Raw genomic sequence first — 22916 nt, 5'->3', positions numbered from 1 at the left:
CCCACCCCAGTTCCCGGTGCTTTAAACCCCCCCCCCCAACTCACCATGTCCTGCTGGGTGGGGGGATGATCTCCACTGCCTCCCACTACTCCACACTGCATGAGGGGCTCTGTCATGACCCCCCTAACCCTCCCTTGCTCCTCCAGCAACCCCATGGCTGCCCTGCCTGCCCCAGCTCTGGCCCTTTAAGAAAAAAAAAACTGAGAAAAACCCCGGGGCTTGCTGGCTCCTGCATTGGCATTAGGGCTTTGGGGGGCTTGTGCAGAACCCTCCACACAGCACGGGGTAAGCGGGGGGCAGTGGGGATCTCCCCCTGCCGGGCAGGAACCAGTGAGTTTGGGGGGTTTTCTTGTTTTTTTTCCCCTTAAAGGACTGGAGCTGGGGCAGGCCGGGCAACCATGGGGGGATGCTGGGACAGCAGGCAAGGGTCAGGGGCTCATGCAGAGCCCCCCACGCAGCTTGGTGCAATGGGGGGCAGTGGGGATTGCCCCCCCCCACCCAGCAGCACCTGGTGAGTAGGGGCTTTTCTTCCCCAAGTGCCGGCAGCTGGGGCGGGCAGGGCAGCCATTGCCACGCTGGGAGAGCAGGCAGGGGATGGGGCCTGTTTGATTTGGAGATTTGGCCAATTTTGCAGCGGCTGAATCTCCAAATCAGATTCAGCTGAATCGATTCAAGACAGTGATTTGAATCACCGAATCGAATCACTGTTCTCCAACTAGGCTGAATCCAAATCCGAAGCAGCAAGGGAAATTCAGGTTAGATACTAAGAAGAATTTTCTTACTAGGAGGGTAGTAAAGCCCTGGAACAGATTGCCCAAAGAGGTGGTGGAATCTTCATCCTTGAAGGTTTTTAAGACCCAGCCAGACAAACTTTGGCTGGGATGATCTAGTTGTGGATGGTCCTGCTTTGATCAGAGGACTGGACTAGATGTCTTCTGGAGGTCCCTTTCAAACCTAATTTTCTATGATATGCCCCAGACCAGGTCCTCACCTTGGCCTCAGCTCTTAAGCCATGTGTAGCCCATGCCAGCTGCACCACATTAAGCACACTGGGCCATGGGTGTCTGGTGCCTCTTGAGTTGGGCGGGGGGGCACGTGATCCCACTGACTGAAGGGGGGTCCCCCAGTGGCCACTTCCAGAAATGGCAGAGCCACTTTTGCTGGCGGCCCCGCTCCCTGGCCGGCGTTTGAAGGGGGGGGCACTGGTGCTCCTGCCTGCCCCCTAGCCACTGGCTAAACAGAGAGCACAGCTTGACAGGGGGGTGCACTGGCACTCTCAGGGGCTGCACATGCACCCCCGTGTACCCGCTACACATCGCACCTACACTGGGCCACGGCTAGGGTGTGCTGTATTGTCAAGCTGCTCCATGACCCACAGGCAGCACTGTGGGCTGGAGGATAGGGCTTGGTGAGCTGGATGCACTTGCAGGCTACAGCTTTGACACCTCTGATTTAAATTATCATTGAAATTATTAGAATTCATACTTGCAATGTTGTAACTGGAACTATTATTTTTCTCAAGTTATACAATTACCCTGATGTAGCCATTTTCCATCCATTTTCTAATACTTGGAAAATAATCAACTAAAAATACTGTGTGTGTGTGCGCGCGCGCGCGCGCGCGCGCGCGCGTGTGTGTGTGTGTGTGTGTGTGTGTGTGTGTGTGTGTGTGTGTGTGTGTGTGCGCGCGCGTGACAGAGAGAGAGAGAAAGAAAGAGAATATAAGAACATGTTGGAACCAATGTGCAGGGCGGTGGTTAATTACAGAAAAGCCATGAGAGTTTTAAAATAAAATGTAAGCTCCAGAGCCACAAAAGAAAGACAAATTGGAAAGCACAACTCTTCAAATCATCAAGGTCATCTTCAAACCTCCCTTGCACTGTACTAAACAGGCACATGGTGCACTGAAATAAACGTAACAGCAATTTTGGAGAAGGGTAAATTAGATTCAGACTTTATGATGTCATTGAATTCTTATAATTAGATTCCACAGCTTGCTGAACAACCGTGTTTGCAAACCTATTGCCCTGATTCAAGAGTGACTGACTTAACTTGTGTGGATTTGAACAAGTGAGCGGTGACTACCTTGGGTCACATCTATGAAAAATATGTGGGATTTTGTACCTTTAAAAGCAGCAGTTTATTTCTAATGACTGAAGTTCTGGCTCATAATGAAGTGATTAACACAAAGTTCAGAGGCACTTAAAAATTCCAAAACCAAATTACGCACCCAAGACAATCATTTGGAGAACAAATGTTTTAGAATTGTTTTCCACACGATCATGTTAATTGAGTACATTTTTAACCAGAAAAAAAAAAAAAAAGATATGCTCTACTTTGCTGACAAAAGCTGCAGAGTTGCTAGGTCCTTCAGTGATGCCATCTTGTGCTTGAAAATGCTGGGGAACCATTGCCCTCTCCTAATAAAGGCATATACTTTGCAAAGATTCAAAATGGAGAATAAGGTCACAAAGGGGCCAGTTTTGCTCTTAAGATAGAGAACTTTCTTTTTTGCAATGAAAGTTCTTTTGAAATATCCTTAGTATTATTTCTTGATAATTTTCTATACAATTTCTGTAAAATACTTCGGAATGCTTACTGATTTCTGACTATTCTTTGGGTACTGTTTTGTACCTACCTTATTTTCATTACCTATTTAAAATTCACTGAACCACCAACCCATTCAAAGGACTATTGGAATTTGCTTAGACTTCCTGTGACTTTGAAAACCCACTGATCCAAATATGATCCCAAGTAACTGCATGTCAAGCCTTTATAGCTGGGTTAATTCACTTTATGGCCTCCTTAATGTATTAGGTTTTATGTTTTATTGCATATCTATTATTTTGGATGTACCGTGATGAATTAAATGCATATGTAGTTCAAACAGGTGCAAGGTGACAGCTGGGACTAATTTTAAAGTGCTTTAAAAATTATTATCCTAAAGCTTTTTAAATTAAAAACTAGAATTGAAGAAAACAGAAGCCACCCTCTTTACAAAAAAGATGATCTAAGGAAGTGGAAGTTACTCTATTTAGTGAGTAAGAGTAGTGAGACAAAAACAATGAAAATTAACGTGCTATTTCAGGTTATATCTAGTTATTCAGAGTCCAGTTTTGCAACCCTCACTAATATTAAGCATAGAAACTCAGTTTAGGATTACTCATGGGATTAAGCATAGAAAATCAGTTTGGGATTACTCATGGGATAAGGTACTACGTTTAACAAGTGTAAAGATGGCACTATTGAGCCTACTTTGCCTCTCTGCACTTTATGAAGAGGTATCAAGAGGCAGAAGCACTCGCTGAAATAGTTCTTTTTATCTTCAAAATGTTTAAGGCACAGGTTAAAAACTGTGTTGGAAATGGGCACCAGTGCTGATATCAGTCATTTCCTTGGGTTGATAAGGTCCACAAATACTTGCAATCATTCTTTGAGCAATTTATCTCTATGATGTACCATGTCACAGGCTCTTTGAAGATCACCATTCTGGATTTCTACTAAAATAATGCTTTTTATGCTTGCATAAAGGTTTTTTTATGAGTATCTCAAAAGGCTTTACAAGCAATAATGAACTATTATAACATCCATGGGAAGAATGCATGTCTTTGATTCAGCAAAGTACTTTTGATCACACATAACTTAAGTGCGTAGATAATAATAATGAAGTCAGAAGGGAGCATTTAAGAGCTCAAAGTTACACCCTGCTTAAGCACCTTGTTGATTCATCACCTATACTCATGTTGCAAATGGTTAAACAAACAGATTTCTCTTAATATTGCAGAGCAATTCATTCCCCAAAACAGAAATAAAATGTGTAAGTCATGATTCCAAGGCAGGAGATTCAGGAAAAAACTTTTTTTTCACTGCTAAATTAACTTATAGCGCCAAGATTATATGTTTATCCAAGGTACTCATGAACTATGTGTCTAGCCATTAATCAAACAGTATCTTTCCAATGATGTTAGTAAAAGTACAATGAGAGTCACAAGAACACAATTCCATTCCTTTCAACCCCTTGACATATCCGTAACGTTCACAATGATTTCCTTTAGAGCAAACCAACACCAAAGATAGAAACAAAACCCTATCATGTTAAGTTAATGCTCCCCCCTTCCCCGCCCCCCCGATTTCTTAAACAAATGTCTAGAGAGACTACTGTCCCGAAATGCATCCATAAATTTTAACACCTGCGCTATACCCCACATTTTATCATTGCAAAGAAAACCAAAGTGTGTCATGACTTACGGAATGCAGTATAAAGTTCTTGCAGGGTTAAGTAACCATCATTATTGTAATCATCAAATCGGAGAAGATCTTCTAGCGTACATCCCAAGAAATCATCTTCTAGATCATCTGTTTTCACTAGCTGTGGGAAGAGAAATATACGTTTATAAAAAGTTGTAACCATTTGTAATTTTTTAAAGAAAAAATGACCATCACAACAATTTATTTGGATTCAGAGATTTGGCCACCGAATCGGGCTGAATCTCTCCGAAATCAAATCACCACCCAAAGCTTCGCACAGCCCTAGGGATTGCCTTTACTAGAGCTATCCTGCGTAACTTAAGAGGGAATACATGGCTGTGAATATATGGTTGGGGGTGAACTTCTTAGCCAGGGAATAGAATATGGATCTCTGTGGCCATAGATATTTCTTTCTTAGCAGTAGAGGTTTTGACCCTAGAGACTGTAGGAAGTTAATATGTTCCAAGGAGTCCACGGAATATGAAGTTAATGTTTTTGGGGCTAAATCCTATTTCCCTTTATACAACTAAATTATACATATGAAGCTGTGTAACTACAATTTTTGGCACTTACACAATTGGTGATCCAAGTCTGTGTGTGCTTACTGAGCATGCTCATTAGGTACACATGTATCATGGCAAAATAGGATTGCTTAGGGTACGCCTGTAAATGTCAGGCATTAACCAAACTGTTCTACCCATCTTCTTTTGAATCTAACTTACTGGACAGCCAGGAAAGGGAGATATGTGGAGCCAAGAGGAAGAGTAAAATCCAAGGGAAAAGAGATGAATCTTCCAATACTTCAGGAATACACCTCACAGTTGATGAGCAGCTCATTGCGTTCAAGGGTCACTGTCCCTTCAGACAGTATATGCCCAGAAAGCCTGTCAAATATGGCTTGAAAATTTGGTGGTGCTGTGATGCAGCAACATCATTCCCCCTGTTTGGAGACATCTACCTGGGCAAGCAACTAGAAGCTCCATGCCAAGGTAATTTTGGTACCCAGGTCACTGAGAAACTGGTTAATCCCTGGTACAAGACAGGAAGCGATATTGTGGGTGACAATTTATTCACAAGTACTGACCTGGCAGAAAGACTACTACAGCAGGACTTGATCTATTTGGGTACAATTTGGAAAAATAAGGCCAATATCCCAAACAAAATTCAAGCAAATTGAAGAAAGGAAACTTTTTCATTCATTTTTGCTTTTGGTGGGGAACTCACCCTAGTTTCCTATGTTCCAATGAAGCCCAAAGTTGTGCTGTTGCTGTCAAGCATGCAACATGATCTGTCAGTGGATGGAGAGCAAAAAAAAAGCCAGGCATCGTCCATGACTACAATAAAAACAAGGGTGGGGTGGATAACCTTGTGCACAGTCCATATGACCACCTGCAGATGGAACATCAACAGGTGGCCAATGACAATTTTTCAATATGCTGGATGTGGCTGCCATTGCCAGCCCCATCATTTGGCTAGGCCACAATGCAAACTGGAAGCAAAGATCACATTTAAGAAGACGGCACTTTTTTTTCCCAGGAGCCTGGAGAACAGTTGATCAATGGACAAATAAAACAAAGAAAGATGTATACACGTAATCTGTCTAAGTTCGTCAAGTTTGGTATGACTGCTCTAAATTACAAATTGCCACAATGCACCCCAGGAGAACCTTCTGCAAGCATGAGTGAACATTGTGCTTTTGGTCTAAGGACAGATGACTGCAAAACCCAGAAATGATGTGAAGATTGTAAACTGTTTTTTGTGTGCACCACAGTACATCACTGCTACTTTGTGAGGAATGCAATATTTAGTTAAAACAGTTAGGAAATGTTTTGGGAAGTAACTGTTAGTTTTAAAACAGTGTGAACAGCAGAATTAACAAATTGTTCATTCATGTTTTGAAACGCTAAAAAAAGTTTAAATTTTGTTCATAGTTCTGGTTAAATAATATTTTTGGTTCAAATCATCATATATATGAGGGCTGTATGAAGCTTTGGTCTCTGATTTGATTCGGCAGAGATTCAACCCAGTTCAGTGGCCAAATTTCCGAATTGAATCAGAGGACCCTTTAATCTCTCTGAATCCAAACAGAACCCTCCAATTTGACTCAGAGAGATTTGGAAAGATTTGGCGATTCAGACATAGATCTAGCTGTAACTGTTTTTTCCATATACCTGTAGGTAGCAGGGGCTCGTGAATGCTGCGATGGTGGGGCAGATGGAGTGTCCCACAGGAGCGGGGGTGGGGTGGGGGGGTCCCCAGTGCACTCAGCAGCAGACCTGGAAGTGGACCCGAAGCACTTCCAGTTCACTCCTGGGTCTGCCAGGGAGTGCGCAGGGGGCTCCCCCGCACCCCTCCCTTTCTCAGTGACTGGTGCCTTCTGGGTCTGAAGGGGGCACCCAGGGTCTCCCCATGGCCAATCGCTGAGCTGGGGGGAGGATGTGGGCCCCCCCAGCATGTTCCCTGGCAGACTCATAAGTCGACTAGAAGTACTTATGGTCCTACACTCCTGTGGGATGCTCCACGTGCCCCAGCATCACAGCGTCCACAAGCCGCACTGGTACCTTGAGGTATGTAGAAAAACATTTAAAGTTGCGTGTATGTCCGAATCACTGATTCTCTGAATCAACATCGAATCTTCAGATTCGGATTCGGCCGAATCGAATTGGGGACAGTGATCTGAATCAACTAATTGAATCACTGTTCCTGATTTAGGCTGAATCTGAATCCAATAGGCCTGCTTTGCACACCCCTAATATATACTTTGTCAAATAATCTGTGTGTTTAATAAATAGTTTTTGGTACCTTTATACTGTTGTCACTGGTTCCATTTTGTTCATGCAGGTGGGGTAACAAGATACGCCATGAGTCCAACAGTCATGTTGAATTGCAGGGTAACAAGTTACCCCATGAGAACAACAACAGTTACGGTTTCATGAGAACGGGTGAGGGTTAAGTTGGAATCCTGTATTGAGGCAGCAGTCTTTGCATGTGAGATACTGTTAAGTCTATTCTTAGTCATTACAGCAATGTTATTGCTAATCTGTGTACATTACTAATCTCAAAAAACAATAAAATAAAGCAGAAAAACTGCACAAACTCTCTTTAACAAAACCCAGTGAAATATCAGATGACTCTAAGCATCTCCCCAAGAGCACACTGTGTAACAAGAGCAGAGTTGGACATGTTTTCTCTAAAGAAATAATATCTCCTTGAAAGTGTATCAAAACATAAATATTCAACTTGGAAAAATGAAAAGGAAAGAAAAACAGATTCCAAATATAGCCACAAAATAGATCATGTAGCCCTAGTAGGTAAGGCAAAATTGTATTATTCATCTTTATGTCTAGTGTGGGCAGCGGGCAGAGTCATATTGAATATACACTTCTTTCTCAACATATGTTTTCTCTCTGACAGATATTTCTTTAGAATATATATAGGCGTTTTACATTTTCTATTCTAAAAATGGAGAAGGCTTCCAGAAGTCAAATAGCTAAGTTAGCAAAGAATCAAAGTCAAAATTAAGCATAATGAAAACGATAGGATCTTTGAATTTACAAGAGTATAAAGAAAACTGCTGAAACACAGAATCTGCAGAGCAAGAAAATCTTTTTGCTCTTGGCCAGAGGCTTTTTCTTTTATTTACAATTCTAGTCTTGGCCCATTGTATTAAAAGCAATTTAAAGTAATAATGCTAAAAAAATGACCCGTCACCTAGCAAGTAAAAATGTTCAATAAAAGTGAGATCAAACATAACTTCCAAGATCAATCTTCTAAAGATGGAAATTTCCCTTTGTCTACTTTTGTATTGAAAATTGATTAACTTTTCATAAGACGGACAAGTTTTTACTAGCTCCTTTGATTTAATGTCAGGAAAAAAACACGTTAGCTGCAATGTATTTGGTAGATTTATGAAACCGACTTTAAAATACATTAAAGTTTTAAATGGAAATAACATTCCAATTACCACAGTTGTTAATAGCCTGGTATACCCACAACTCCAAAGTTTCTCTGATATTTCACAGTAATGGGCCCACAAGGAAATTGCTCAATAGGGTCTTTCCAGGAACTGTGGTTGGAGTTGGAATCTATCCCTAAAAGGAGAACAATCAAGCAGCCCTCCTTCCTCTTTTCTTCCCAAAGATTGTTTGTCACTGTGCAGGGATATACACAATGGCAAAGCTAATCTCTATCCTCCATCCATCCTCTATTCTGCTAGATACTGCTCTTGTAGGTGGGAATGAGACAGAATGAAGAAACTTCCCTGTTGCTCAGCTTATATGGGTAGGACCCAAATGTGCTAGGAATGATCCTGGGACTGTACGTTCCTGGGAGGGCAGGAGGGAATGATCAGGCAGTGCAGGGAGATAGCAGGGATAGACGGAGGTGAGGCTTTCTGGGTTGTATGCTGTACATCTTAAAGTGGCTGTATTCTTCAATGCAGGCAGGTTCTAAGAGGTCACCGTCCCTCTTGTGCCAGTGTCTCTGCACATCACCTCCTGGTTCAGCACTTTGCCTATCTGTGACAATTCAGCCCTCAATATGAATCAGCATTAAAAAAAATGGGTTTTTTTAACAGCATGTTACCTACTTTGCCTCTCCACTATGCAGACAAGATTGTGGTGCTCTAGGGACTATTTTTCTTTTAAATAAAACAAAGGAAATGAGCAGCAACAACTCATGTGCTAGCCAAGGAGAATGAGATCACAGTGTCTTCCACTGCACCGCATTTCTTTTATTTATACCTCTTGAGTTGCAGTACAGTTCCTATCTATGGAGGGCTTTGTGATTTAAAACTCATACAAATTAAAAGATCCAGCTCAGATCAACCACCAATCTACCTAATGAAGCAGGCAAATCTGGTGAGACTGCAGGAGAGAAAATTAAAGGCATCCCTCAGTACCTAGCAAATCTTTTCAAAAGCTTGGGTAGATAAATTGCCCAGAGGCATGCCCTGAATCTCAGCCTTGGTGTGGGAATTTAAAATACAAAAGCAAAAAGAATGGCTCTGCTGCAACCAACTCATTTCAGTGTCAGACTCGTACAACCATCCCTCTAGAAGTGGGATTCTTAACTGGCAGGCCATGGAGAGGCTGTACTTGGGCCACAGCAGTGCTTACAGATTGGAGGGGATCACAGACTCCCTCCCTCCCACCTTTTCCCAAACCTTTCTGGTCCAGGCTGCCTTGCACATGACATGTGTGGCCTGGAAACAGCCAAGTTCCTACCTTAAAGCAGTGATGCCAGAGAGGCTAATTATCTGTGCTGAGAGGTAGCCCAGGCCTTAATGCTGCACAAATGCAGTTGTTCAGTTTCCTGTGTCAGAATGAGTGCAGACAGAGCAACCTGGGACCAGGAGTGTCTGTGGGGAGGGAAGGAGATCAGATCCCAAGGGAGGCAGCCTGTGGGGCTGTGAATAATGCTGAGAGGACATGAGGCAGACCACAGGACAAAAACGGTTGCTCTAGGTATCACTGTTGTTCCATCTGGGGCAGGTCAAAGTGAGTGGGGAAGATGAGCCTCCGGGAGAGAATACCTATGCACTGCTGTAAGAAGTCAGGGACAAAGATTTATTCAAGACCTGGTGTCCCATGAACAGTTTCATTGACATAACTATGGTTGCTTTGGGTATGCTTTTAATGCCATTGTTATTTGTGTAGAAGTCCTAGTGCAGGTAGGCACACCTTGGTATAAGGCCTGTTAAGCAAATATGTGACTTTTTGGCATGATGGCCAAACCAAGTCGTCAGTAAAAAATGCTTCAGATCAACCTGAAACCAAGGGCACAGACAGAAGCGATGGTTTATCATGTGATTAGGCCCCTGAAGTGCCCTACAGCCGTGCCCTTACAGAAGAGCATGGCTGCAGAGTGCTTTAAAAGTGCCTGATTTTGCAACAATCTGAACCCTCATTACATCAGGGTTCAGATGAAGGCACTTCAAAGCCTTCATTAACTTGCACATGCCAGGAGCAGGGCTGAGCTGATCTAACCCAGCCCCTCCCTGGTGTTGTCTTCAGATTGGAAGTGGAAGAAGGGAGGGGAGGGAATTCTATTGGGGGTTTGCCCAGCCTGTGCTGGAGGGTGGGGTGGGTGGATTGGAACCTCCCCAAGGTGGGGACGGTGGGGGGGGGGTGACCCACCTGTTCTACCCTCCAAAACAGGCTGAGGAAACCCCAGACTGAGCTCCCTCCACTCCCTTCTCCCCCTCCCATTCTGGAGACAGCACCAGAGCTGCAGGGGGGCTGGGTAGTAAGGGTGACCAGCTGCAGACATGCAGCGACTCCAAACTGGAGCTCAATCCTTCAACCCCCCAGACCCAGCAGCAAATGTCTATTGGGTCTGGGGGATCACTATAACTCACAGTGCTTCCTGAGAAGTGCCATGAGTTACAGTGGGGAGCGTACATGTGTCAGTGCCCCAAAAGTCTTCAGTATGTCAACATATTGATACATTTCTGCAACTGGTAGGACAGTTACAGCCTTCTCCTCCACCTCCCCCTTGTTGGTTTTATAAAACGTGCCAAAGTCCTGAAATGTTTCAACTCATCACAACTATTTGCTAGGTTCAACTTAAATTCAGCAAATAATGTCAGGCTGACTGAACTGCAAGGTTTGGTTATTTAATAGCTCCTGGAAGAAAATTAGCTGAGTCCCAGGCTGTACTAGTATAGCTTATTTGACTTCACCAACTGGAATAAGCTCTACTGGTACAAGTCTTTTTATAACAGCATAAGTGCTTCCATTGTGTACGTTTGCTACTTTAGCGATGACAGTCTAATTAAATCACTAAAACTTTCAAATGTAGATAATAGGGCTGTGCAAAGCTTCAGTCACTGATTCAATTCAGCAGAGATTCAACCCGATTTAGCGGCCAAATCTCTGAATCCAAATTGAATCAGGAGACCCTTTAATCTCTTCAAATCAAATCGGAACCTTCCGAATGGATTCAGAGAAATTCAGAGAGATTTGATGATTCAGGCATAGACTCAGCTTTAAATGTTTTTTCTACATACCTCAAGGTACCAGGTGGCTCATGAATGCTGAGTTGGTGGGGCGAATGAACCTGGAAGTGGACCAGAAGCACTTCCACTCCACTTCTGGGTCTGCCAGGGAGTGCATGGGAGACCCCCACCCACCCCCCAGCTTGGTGACTGGTGCCTCCTGGGTCTGGAGGCCTCCCAACATCCCTCCGTGGCCAATCGCTGGGGGGTGGGGGGGGGCTCCCCTGCACTCCTGTGGGACACTTCCTCTGCCCCACCATCTCAGCATTCACAAGCCATGCCTGGTACCTCAAGGTATGTAGAAAAAATATTTAAAGCTGTGTCTATGGCTGAATCACTGATGCTCCAAATCAGCATCAAATCTTCAAATTCAGATTTGGTCGAATCGAATCTGGACAGTGATCCAAATTAATTAATTGAATCACTGTCCCCAATTCAGGCTGAATCTGAATTGAATATGGCCTGTTTTCCACACCCCTAGTAGATAAAGACAACAAAAAGTCCTTCTTTAGATGTGTGGGAAGTCAGAAAAAGAACAAGGATAGCATTGGGTTGAGAGATCCAATGGGGCAACTGATTTCTGATGCTCAAGAAAGGGCCGATCTCTTAAATGACTTTTTTGCATTGTTTTTTCACCCTCCCAGGAGAATCACACTGTCAGGAACAGCACAGACCAATCCAGGAGCAGGTAACGGACCTTAAATCAATGTGGATGAGGTGAGGGAACACCTTGAGGAACTGGACATTCACAAGTCCACAGGCCCAGATGGAATGCACCTGAGAGTCTTGAAGGAGATGGCAGACATCACTGCATCCCCCTTGGCAGAGATATTTGAAAAATTGTGGTGCTCGGGCAAGGTCCTAGATGACTGGAAAAGAGTCAACATGGTCCCTATCTAGAAGAAATGGAGGAGGGATGACCCGGGGAACTATAGACAAATCTTATGTCCATCCCTGGAAAAATCCTTGAGAAAATTGTCAAGGGGTCCATCAACACCAGACTGATGGAAGGCAAGCTTCTGAATGCCAGCCAACATGGCTTTGTGACTGGCAGGTCATGCCTGACCAATCTCATCTCCTTCTATGACCAGGTAACATGTGGCCTGGACAAGGGAGATGACATGGACATCATATATCCAGACTTCAAGAAGGCCTTTGACCTAGTTCCCCATGATGTTCTTATGGTTTAAGTTGGGGACCTGTGACCTTGATCATCATACGGTCAGGTGGCTAGGCAACTGGCTACAGGGTCGGACCCAAAGAGTACTAGTTGAAGGGAGCAAATCAACGTGGTGCAGAGTGACGACTGGAGTCCCTCAGGGCTTGGTACTTGGGCCAGTACTCTTTAAAATCTTCATCAATGATCCGGATTTGGGAGTCAGATGTGAACTGGCCAAGTTCACAGATTATATCAAATTATGGGGGGAGGGTGGTCACACCACAGGACAGGCTGGTGATACAGGCCAACTTGAATATGCTCTCAGGGTGGGCCGACCAAAACCTGATGGCTTTCAATGCAGAGAAGTGTAAGGTGCTGCACCTTGGTAGGAAGAACCCCCAGCATACTTACAGGCTCGGCAGTGCTACGCTCATTAGCACCACGACCGAAAGGGACTTGGAGGTCTTGACTGACCACACAATGAATATGTGTCACCAATGTGGTGCTGTGGCTGGCAAATCTAACCAAACTCTGGTGTGCATCCACCAATGCATCTCAAGCAAAACCAGGGAAGTCATCCTCCCACGTTACTTGGCCCTGGTCAGACCGTAGCTGGAGTACTGTGTCCAGTATTGGGCCCCCAGTTTCAGGAAGGATGTGGAGAAGCTTGAGAGAGTCCAGAGGAGAGCCACTTGTATGATCCAAGGCCTGGAGGGAAGGCCATACAAGGAGAGGCTGAGGGACTTGGGACTCTTTAGTCTGGAGAAGAGAAGGCTCGGGGGGACGTGGTAGCAGCCTACAATTGCATAAGAGGGGTACATCGGGACCTGGGAGAACAGCTGTTCACCAGAGCTCCACAAGGGATAACAAGGTCTAACAGCCATAAACTCCAGGAAGGCTGATTTAGACTGGATGTAAGAAAAAACTTCTTTACGGTGCATGTGTCCAGGTTCTGGAACAAACTCCCCCAAGAGGTGGTGCAAGCACCTATTCTGGACTCCTTCAAAAAACAGGTGGATATATTTCTTGCTGGGGTCACTTCATCCCAGCTAACTTCCTGCCTATGGTGGGGGTGCTGGATCCAATGATCTCTTGAGGTCCCTTCCAGCCCCTAATGCCTATGAAATTTATTAAATCTATGAATAAGGCCTAATTTGATTCATCTCTAGAAGACTGAAGCCATTATGACTTCCCAAAGACTACAAAGAAGCTCAGAGCCACTGTTACTCAGGGAATTTCTGACTTCTTATCCTGTGCTGATTGTAGTTCATTGCTTTCCCACTGACATGATATGGGAAGATCTATCTTTCTTAAATGTAACTCTTTCTCCAGTCCCTCCAAATATGCCTTAGTACATCAGGTTTTTCCTATTATATTTTTTATGATTTTACATTTTGTGATTTAATAACTATAATAGCTTATACAGAATCAAACTTTTATTTCAATGCAAGTTCAATTTTAATATCCTGAAGGAATGTGTTGTGTAAATATAAGAACAGAGTGCAACAGCATAACTACCAAGTGTCAGTATGTGAAATCTGTTTTTAGCTTCAGAAAAAAGTTTTTTTAAAAAACAGCCATCTCCCTTAAAAATTATCAAATTTAGATTAGCTGTTTTACAAATTCAGAGATACAGAGATCGAAGCAAATTTACCCTAAAACCTTTCCTTGTGCAATAAGATCTTATGTCATGTCAACTGTACTAGGATTAAATTCACAGCAAACCATTCTACTCACTACTAAGCTCAGGGGAGGAGCAAACTTGTTAGCAGCCTGCCCAGGGGATTCATTTTCATGTTGAACCTGAAAACATACATCAAGCTTACAGCAAAGAGCAAGCCTTAAAAAGGCACTTATCTAGAGCTAAGAGATAAAATGCTAACTTTTAGAACTGAAGTGGCTTCTTAAGAGCTATTTGTTTCTAATTACTCTCAGGTAAGGTATAATAGAATAGTAAACATATTCAGATAGTTAATTATTCAACCATCCTTGTTGTGAGTTTGTTTTCCTAATTCAAAAATCCCCCAGTGCCTTTAATTAGCTGAGCTGAGACATACAATAGGCTTGTGCGAAGCAGCTAGTTTTCGCTTCCGATTTGGGTTCGGCTAATTCGGGGGACAGTGATTCAATTTGGTGATTCAAATCACTGTCCTGAATCAGTTCGGCCAAATCTGATTCAGAGACTCAGCTGCCACTGAATCTCCAAGTTGAAAAGGCCCCAACCCCTGCCCACTCTCCCAGACCCATCAATGGCTGCACCACCCAGCCCCAGCATCCCAGCACTGCCCTGTGCTGCATGGGGTCTTCCATGAGCCCCCAGAGGCCCCAATGGCCACTGCAGCAGCCGGTGAGTGTAGGGCTTTTTTTTTTTTTAGTGCAAGGACACTGGGGCCAGGCGAGGCAGCCATTGATGGGGCTGGTAGAGAGGGAAGGGGCCAGGGGGTGCTAAGGGGGGCTGGGGGAGCGGGCAGGGGATAGGGCCTGGTGGGGGTCCCCCCACGGTTCCCTGCCCCCTCCTCCAGCTCCACCCCACCCACCCTTTACTTACTGGCATGGAGCCTGGGTCCAGCTCCCTGATCACTAGATCAGTCTGTGGGCCCTATCAGGGCTCCCTGCCCTGCTGCCCTCCCCCAAAAGACCTCTGCAGCCCAGTGGGAGGGACCCAGCACAGGAGGGTGAAGAGGCTCAGTGCCATTGCCGGGAGCCCCACACCAGCTGTGCTGCCATGGTGAGGTGCCCCCTGCCCACCTGGCAGCAGTGGGGGTGGCTGTACAGAGTTGCATCTCCTGCTACTGCTGGGCAGGCAGAGGGCACTTTGTCATGCCAGCACAGCTGGTGTGAGGCTCCTGGAAATGGCAACAAGCCTTTCCACAACGCTCTGCCCTCCTGTGCCATGGAGGTCCCCTGGGGGAGGGCAGCAGGTTGGGAAGCCCCAAGCCTGCAGTGGACTGCCCACATCTGCCCTCATCCTGCACACAAATCTAGGGGGCATGAGCCCCCCCGCCACACACACTCTTCCCTCCCTTGGAGTGCACGCAGCAGTGGGGAGCCAGCCCCCTTGCCACTCCCAGGATGAGCCGCCCAAGGCTCCATCCCACTCCCCAACCAGGCCTGTACATTTCTGCCCTGGCCCTGGCCCCCACACACCACCCTGGCTGGGCAGCACCCCCCCGCCCCAGTCTTGCCCCATTCCTTCACTCCTTCCCTCCCTCCCTGTAGGGTCCTCGATCTGCTCTTCCTCCTTCCTCTTCCCCCCACCAATAAACTTACCTGCAGGGAGCTGTGAGATCTGCTCTCCATGCTGCCTGGCTGTTACGTCCATGTGCGCACACACACATGCACTTGGCGCCCCCTGCCTGATTACCCTCCTCCTGCTCCCCACAGCCCCAAGCAGCTCTTTGCAGCTTGTAACTCTGCCAGCCTGCAGGGGGAACCTGCTGTTCCCCACATTTTCTCCTTTGAAAGAGAATATCCATGTTTTTCTCCTTAAAAGGAGAAAATCTGCATTTTTCTGTGTTGAACAGAAAACCCAGGTCCCTGCTCATAAGCCTCTTTCAGGTTCAGGCCACTGAGAGGACAGTTGAGTCCGTTTATGGATTTCAGGCCGTGAGAGAAAACAGCTCATGTTCTTACTCGGTTAGTAGTTATGATAGCAATGAACATAATCCCAAAAGAATTAGTTGACTTTACTACACTGTCTCTGGACAGAGTCGGTGTCCTGAGATGCACCAGTTGTAAATAAAAGGAAAAAATACAGACCTAAGAAGAGAAGCAAATAAGTCGTAATATTTTTCCATGCCAAGCATAATGTCTTACTGTTATTTACAGCACCGCTTTCTGAGTTTTTTACTTGAAATGAACAAATTGAGTACACGTGGAATCAGATGAACTCTCCGTGCTTCATGTTTGGTTAACTTTACCAATTAGATGAATTCAAAGAGCACAGCATGCTGGTAATTAAAGATTACTGTTTTCCCAAGCTCTGCACCTTTTTAGTTTTATTATGTTTTAATAATCAACATTTTAATAACTGCAAAGAGATCTCTGGAAAATACAGCTGTTAACATATTTTAATCTTAATGTCATATTAATACAGGCCAAAGAGGAGGGGAAGGGTGAAGTTCATTTTTTAATTTAAATACATTGTGAAATCCAGATTAATTTTATGTGTGTCAGGTAGCTGGAAGAATTTCAAAAAATGATTGTAAATAGTGAGGGGTTTATTTTTGGAAAGGATGGCAAGAGATATGGAAAAGTGCCATATTTTTTGTTTGCAAAATATCCTAAATTGCTTGAGACAACACCTCTTTCTCCCAAGGGAGATGGGGGGAAAAGACTTATATGCTGCACTAGATTTTCTTTCCTTCACCTAATGTTAGAAAGACAGTTACAAACAAGTATTCTCACAAGAATTCTGCTGTGTTATATTCAATTTACACTTTGAATGGAAAATGCAATCCACTTCATAATTCAATTTTCATTGAACAATAAACCCACCTGAGCCAGTTCAGAGCTGCTGAGGTGTCCATCACTGTTTATATCCAAGTACTTAAACATATCTTCAACTAAGAAGCGCTTCTGCGATGTTTTATCCTCTACAGGGTTGCCCAGTTTGCTCTGGCGATGAGCTTGAAGGTCCAGGAGAATGCTTTTAAGCCGATTGTAGTCTGCCATTGTGCAAGTGTCACCTAAAAGACAAAGATTGAATTACTGGACCATCTTGATCTGCATAAAGAACCAAACTTCTAAAGGGGGAGAAAAAGACATAAACAAATACAGCTCTCAGATGCTATCCTTTAAATAGGCCCCATAGTCATTATCCTTTGCAATAGCTGGCTTTTAAAATAAAACTTGTCTTCAAGACAGTGCCCACAAGGCACACACACACTTGTGGGTACTCCTTGATTGGAGGAAGGCTAATGGACATCACCCTGACAGAAATGCACCCTCACTGAGGCATTAGGCAGTCAGCGGCATTTCTTTTCTGTTGCTCTCTGGCAGAAGCTACAACCATCGAGGCACCGAATATCTGGACTCCGTCTGGCCTTTGCATTCTGTCTCAATGGTCTGAAGTGGGGATGGGAGGTCTTGGACAGCCTCCACTCCTCCATACTCTTGCCTAGATATATGCATCAAAGGTCTTGGTGTGATGGTCACCGGACTCTTTGCAAGCAGATTCATCAGGGATCTGACTAGACCTCTTACACATACATCATGATCCAGAGGATTGATGGTTGCCTACTTTACCTTCAAGAAACTTCTTTATCATGTAATCTTGAGGGATTTTGGTTAGCAGATTGCCTACTAATCCCTGCCCATGCCAAATTTACTCTACTCATTCTTTAAAATAAATATCAAATAAATGCACATGTCCCAAGAGTCTAAAGTAAATATAAAACCTAACCAATATGAATATAAAAAGCTTTTTGGTCATAAATAAGTGCCACGCTGGAGCACTGTACCATGCAAAATGTGGAGTTGCCCTGTGAATGTTGACTAAAAACTATAAGGTTGTTTGGCAAATAAGGCATGAAATGCACTGTGACACTAAATATTTTATCTCGCTGGTAACATGCTTGAGAGAAATCAAACCTTAAATCCAGCTCAGTCTGATAAAGTGGTCACAGGATAGATAATAAAAGGTGACAAACCTAAGGGCTGACCTAAAACTCCTATGTCATGGTGCTGACTGTGCACATTGTTTTACTGGGGAATGTGATTGTGTTAATCCTTGAGATACTATCCAGGACCAAATTCTATTCTCAGTTAAAATAGTGTCCTCCGAGCAGTTATTTGGAAGGAGATCAGTAACTCTGAGAGCAGAATCTAACTTATAACATTTATGAGCTTTATGTATTTACTGATGCAGCACTGCTAGAATAGAGAAATCAGTTCTTCAATGCTTTCCCTCTGTTGCGCCTGGAAAATATCATATTCAGATTTAAGTGGCTTAGTCTTCAGGATCTTATTCTGTTTAATTCATTACAAGGGCTTTACATACTGCCTTTTAAATGTGAAGCCCGTTATTTTATTCATGTGTTAGGTCTGAGAGGCCCAATCTCATTGCAGGACAGGAAGGAATAGCTTGGGTACATGCGGGGAACATGAAGACAACAATGACTTCTAGAACTGGCCTTAAGGGTGGGCAACATGGGTGACCATGAAGGGTGCTGAGGTCAGGGAGATGCCAAACACACACACACACACACACACACACACACCTCATGCTTACAGCAGCATTCTCCCCCCATCCTGCCCCAGCCAATAGCCAATCCCCACCCCAGGCAGGAGAGGTAGTGCCCAGGCCAGTCCACCCCCTGCTTCTAGCTACTGCTCAGGAAGAGATAGGCAGTGTGGGCACATGTGAGAAGGGTGGCACCTGCTCCAGTCCACCTGCCTTGCTCCTGCACAGCAGCAATGTTGCATGCCTGCCCACTTGCTGCGTGCACAATGCTACTCTGTCTCCCTATTGGACTGTGCCCTGCACCCCTGCCTGCCTGCCTCTGCTTCCAGCAGTGCCACTGAATTATAGAATCACAGAATCATAGAAAATGAGGGTTGGAAGGGACCTCAGGAGGTCATCTAGTCCAACCCCCGGGGGAACACAGGACCATCCCTAACTAGATCATCCCAATCAAAGCTTTGTCTAGCCAGGTTTTGAAAACTCCCAGGATGGAGATTCCACAACCCCTCTGGGTAACCTGTTCCAGTGTTTTACTACCCTCCTGGTGAGAAAACTCTTCCTAATATCTAACCTAAACTTCCCTTGCTGAAACTTGAGCCCCTTACTCCTTGTTCTGTCATCTGCCACCACTGAGAACAGTCCAGTTCCATCCTCTTTCAAATCTCTCTTCAGGTAGTTAAATGCTGCTATTAATTCCCTCTCAGTCTTCTCTTCTCCAAACTAAATAAATCCAGTTCCCTCAGCCTCTCCTCGTAAGTCATGTCCTTCAGCCCCCTCATCATTTTTGTTGCCTGAATCTCTCAATCCGAATCAAATCAGGAGACCCATTAAAAGGTCTGAACCAAATCAAAGCCTCCAAATCAATTCAGAAAAGATTCAGAGATTTGGAAGGCAGGCTTGCAGCAAACAGAAACTGAGAAGAGGGAGGGGGAAAAGGGGAAAGATATTGATATCTGTTGCTGGCCAGTGACTGTGATCTTTCCCTGAGTTCCCTTCCAATCACAGTGCTCTGGGGGAGGGGTGCAGAAACAACATATAAGGGTGTGTGTGAAGTGATCTAGATATAAAAACTCATGTTCTCAATATAGACATTGGATTTATGATGCACTATAACCTGCCTGACATCTGACTCCCCAGGTACCTCTTCACTTTTACCTGCTACATCCCCCTGCCCTGCCCCCCTGCCTTTCTCTCATCCCCTGATGCCTCAATTTACATTTTAACTGACTGGTTTTCTTGCCTGCATTGCATGCCAGCCTCTGGCTTCTTTACTATTCATTCCATGCAGGAAGAGCACACACAGCAACTGCAGATGCTTCCTCAGTCTGACGAAGGGTTTTTAAACCCCAAAGCTTGCCAAGATATATTTCTCCAACTATTCAGTTGGTCTAATAAAAGATATCACATCTACTCAAAGAATCTTAGACCAACATGGCTACAAACAGAAACGCAGTTAATACACACAAGTAACACGAGTTTTGCTTTCAACAGTGGTTTTGAAAACTCCCAGGATGGAGATTCCACAACCCCTCTGGGTAACCTGTTCCAGTGTTTTACTACCCTCCTGGTGAGAAAACTCTTCCTAATATCTAACCTAAACTTCCCTTGCTGAAACTTGAGACCCTTACTCCTTGTTCTGTCATCTGCCACCACTGAGAACAGTCCAGTTCCATCCTCTTTCAAATCTCTCTTCAGGTAGTTAAATGCTGCTATTAATTCCCTCTCAGTCTTCTCTTCTCCAAACTAAATAAATCCAGTTCCCTCAGCCTCTCCTCGTAAGTCATGTCCTTCAGCCCCCTCATCATTTTTGTTGCCTGAATCTCTCAATCCGAATCAAATCAGGAGACCCATTAAAAGGTCTGAACCAAATCAAAGCCTCCAAATCAATTCAGAAAAGATTCAGAGATTTGGAAGGCAGGCTTGCAGCAAACAGAAACTGAGAAGAGGGAGGGGGAAAAGGGGAAAGATATTGATATCTGTTGCTGGCCAGTGACTGTGATCTTTCCCTGAGTTCCCTTCCAATCACAGTGCTCTGGGGGAGGGGTGCAGAAACAACATATAAGGGTGTGTGTGAAGTGATCTAGATATAAAAACTCATGTTCTCAATATAGACATTGGATTTATGATGCACTATAACCTGCCTGACATCTGACTCCCCAGGTACCTCTTCACTTTTACCTGCTACATCCCCCTGCCCTGCCCCCCTGCCTTTCTCTCATCCCCTGATGCCTCAATTTACATTTTAACTGACTGGTTTTCTTGCCTGCATTGCATGCCAGCCTCTGGCTTCTTTACTATTCATTCCATGCAGGAAGAGCACACACAGCAACTGCAGATGCTTCCTCAGTCTGACGAAGGGTTTTTAAACCCCAAAGCTTGCCAAGATATATTTCTCCAACTATTCAGTTGGTCTAATAAAAGATATCACATCTACTCAAAGAATCTTAGACCAACATGGCTACAAACAGAAACGCAGTTAATACACACAAGTAACACGAGTTTTGCTTTCAACAGTTTGAGCTGCACTTTCACAGAAACCCCTGCACCTATCTCTTTGAAACCTGGCAGGTTTCATGCCCTCAGAAGGGGCTACCATCCCTGCTGCATTCATCCTGCTCTGCCTTAACACATGCAAGTGGTACGAGTTTTGCTTTCAGAACCTTGAGGTGCAATTCCCAGAATCCCCTGCACCATCTCCTTGAAACTTGTCAGGCTTCATGCGCTGTTTTCATCCTGCGCTGCCTTAACACACACACGACATGAGTTTTGCTTTCAACAGTTTGAGGTGCACTTTCACAGAAACACCTGCACTTATCACTTTTTTGCTACCAATACTGCTGTTTTCATCCAATTCTGCAAAAAATGACAAAGTTATAGGTATTGTAGTGATTCCCCATTATAGTCTATGGCCAAATCACGCTGAATCAGCACCAAATCTTTTGAATCGAATTTGGCCAAATTGATTCAGGACAGTGATCCAAATCACCAAAGTGAGTCACTGTCCCCCGAATCAACCAAATCCAAATCAAATACTGGCCACTTCACACAGGCATAATAACCATCCAAATACCCAGATTCTGGACACCTAGCATTTCCAGTTTTTCCAAACTCTCTGTTGATTTATGTTACCATTTTGTTGACTAGTTTGTTGGGAGAAAAGACAGAAAGGAATCAAAGACAGTGCCCCCCTGTGGCCCCACTCCATCATAACTGGATTCAGACGCCAAGTAGGAAATTTAGTTCTTTAATAGCAGGCACACATTCTGAACATTTTTGGCCTTTAAAAATACCATAATTCTACAAGGTAATGCAAGGCATTCAGGCTTCAGGTGGCAATTCCCTGTCAGTGTCCTAGTGGGAGAATCTATGATAAAATTAATATCCAAACAATATATTGAATGCTTGTTTTTTTTGACAGCTGCTGTCAAACACTTATTTTCTGACAGCATCTTGGCCCTCGGGAATACTGAGGCCACTTCAGGACTGGTTTATCAAAAGTTCCTTCAACTGCTGGGATTGCCCGAGAGTGGTCCAAAACACTCCCCCCACCCCCCTTTTTATGATATCCACATACATTTTATGATATACACAGAGTTTCTGATGCCTGCTTTTAACTTGGGAGTGAGGGATGGAATTCATACGCTTTTATCTCATGTTATGCTAAAACTAGGCTGCTAAGATATTATTTTCCTGTCTTGTTCATTTATATTTCAGCATCTTTCCCAACACTGGGTCAACTGATTCCCATTCTGATGGTCTATGTTGCTTTCCAGCATGTGTTTACTTAGAGAAAATCAATTGCCTTATTCACTCTAATCAAACAATTCTGCAGTCATAATATCTGCATGTCTGTGGATACTCTGCTAATAGATTCTTCTTCCCCTGTTCTGGAGAATTTTCCTCTCTCCAGCAAAATCTTTATCTTAGACAAACACCCCAAGCAGCAGGGACAAAATCTGTCTAGTTTGCTTCTAGATCTGTTTATCTTTCTTGCTGTGGTTTCTTTCCCCATTTTAACAAATGATAGGCAGACCATGAGGTGACACCTAGTGCTGTGTTTGCACAAACCGTTCCATCCTAAGGGGTTATTATTGATTACATAGGGATGGAAGAGATCACTGGGGTCACTAAATCCAGGCTTCTATTGTTACAAGTAAACGCATAGCATAATTCCATTCATAAACTTTTCAAGCTCCATCTGAAAGCCAGGTAGTTTCTTTTTCACAGTACTTCATTTGGAAAACTTGGAGAAGCTTACTTCACTAATGACTAAATGTCTTCTTCTCATTTCCATTGTCTCAGTCATTCAAGCCATGGTTTAGACTGCA

General features: G+C 44.2%; 1 protein-coding gene across 1 annotated transcript in view; it reads right to left on the bottom strand.

The window, feature by feature from the left end:
- FSTL4 (follistatin like 4) overlaps window positions 1-22916 on the bottom strand; it is a 565752-nt gene that overhangs the window by 205550 nt on the left and 337286 nt on the right. Inside the window, exons 7-8 of the mRNA XM_014527870.1 lie at window positions 16902-17092; window positions 4249-4369 (exon numbers count right to left, since the gene is read on the bottom strand). Coding sequence (XP_014383356.1) covers window positions 4249-4369; window positions 16902-17092 — 312 coding nt within the window. The remainder of the gene's footprint in view (window positions 1-4248; window positions 4370-16901; window positions 17093-22916) is intronic.

The sequence above is a fragment of the Alligator sinensis genome, unplaced genomic scaffold, assembly GCF_000455745.1.
Source record: "Alligator sinensis unplaced genomic scaffold, ASM45574v1 scaffold111_1, whole genome shotgun sequence".
Classification (NCBI taxonomy): domain Eukaryota; kingdom Metazoa; phylum Chordata; order Crocodylia; family Alligatoridae; genus Alligator; species Alligator sinensis.
The sequence above is the reverse complement of the archived record's forward strand: the minus strand, read 5'-3'. Positions and strand labels throughout refer to the sequence as shown.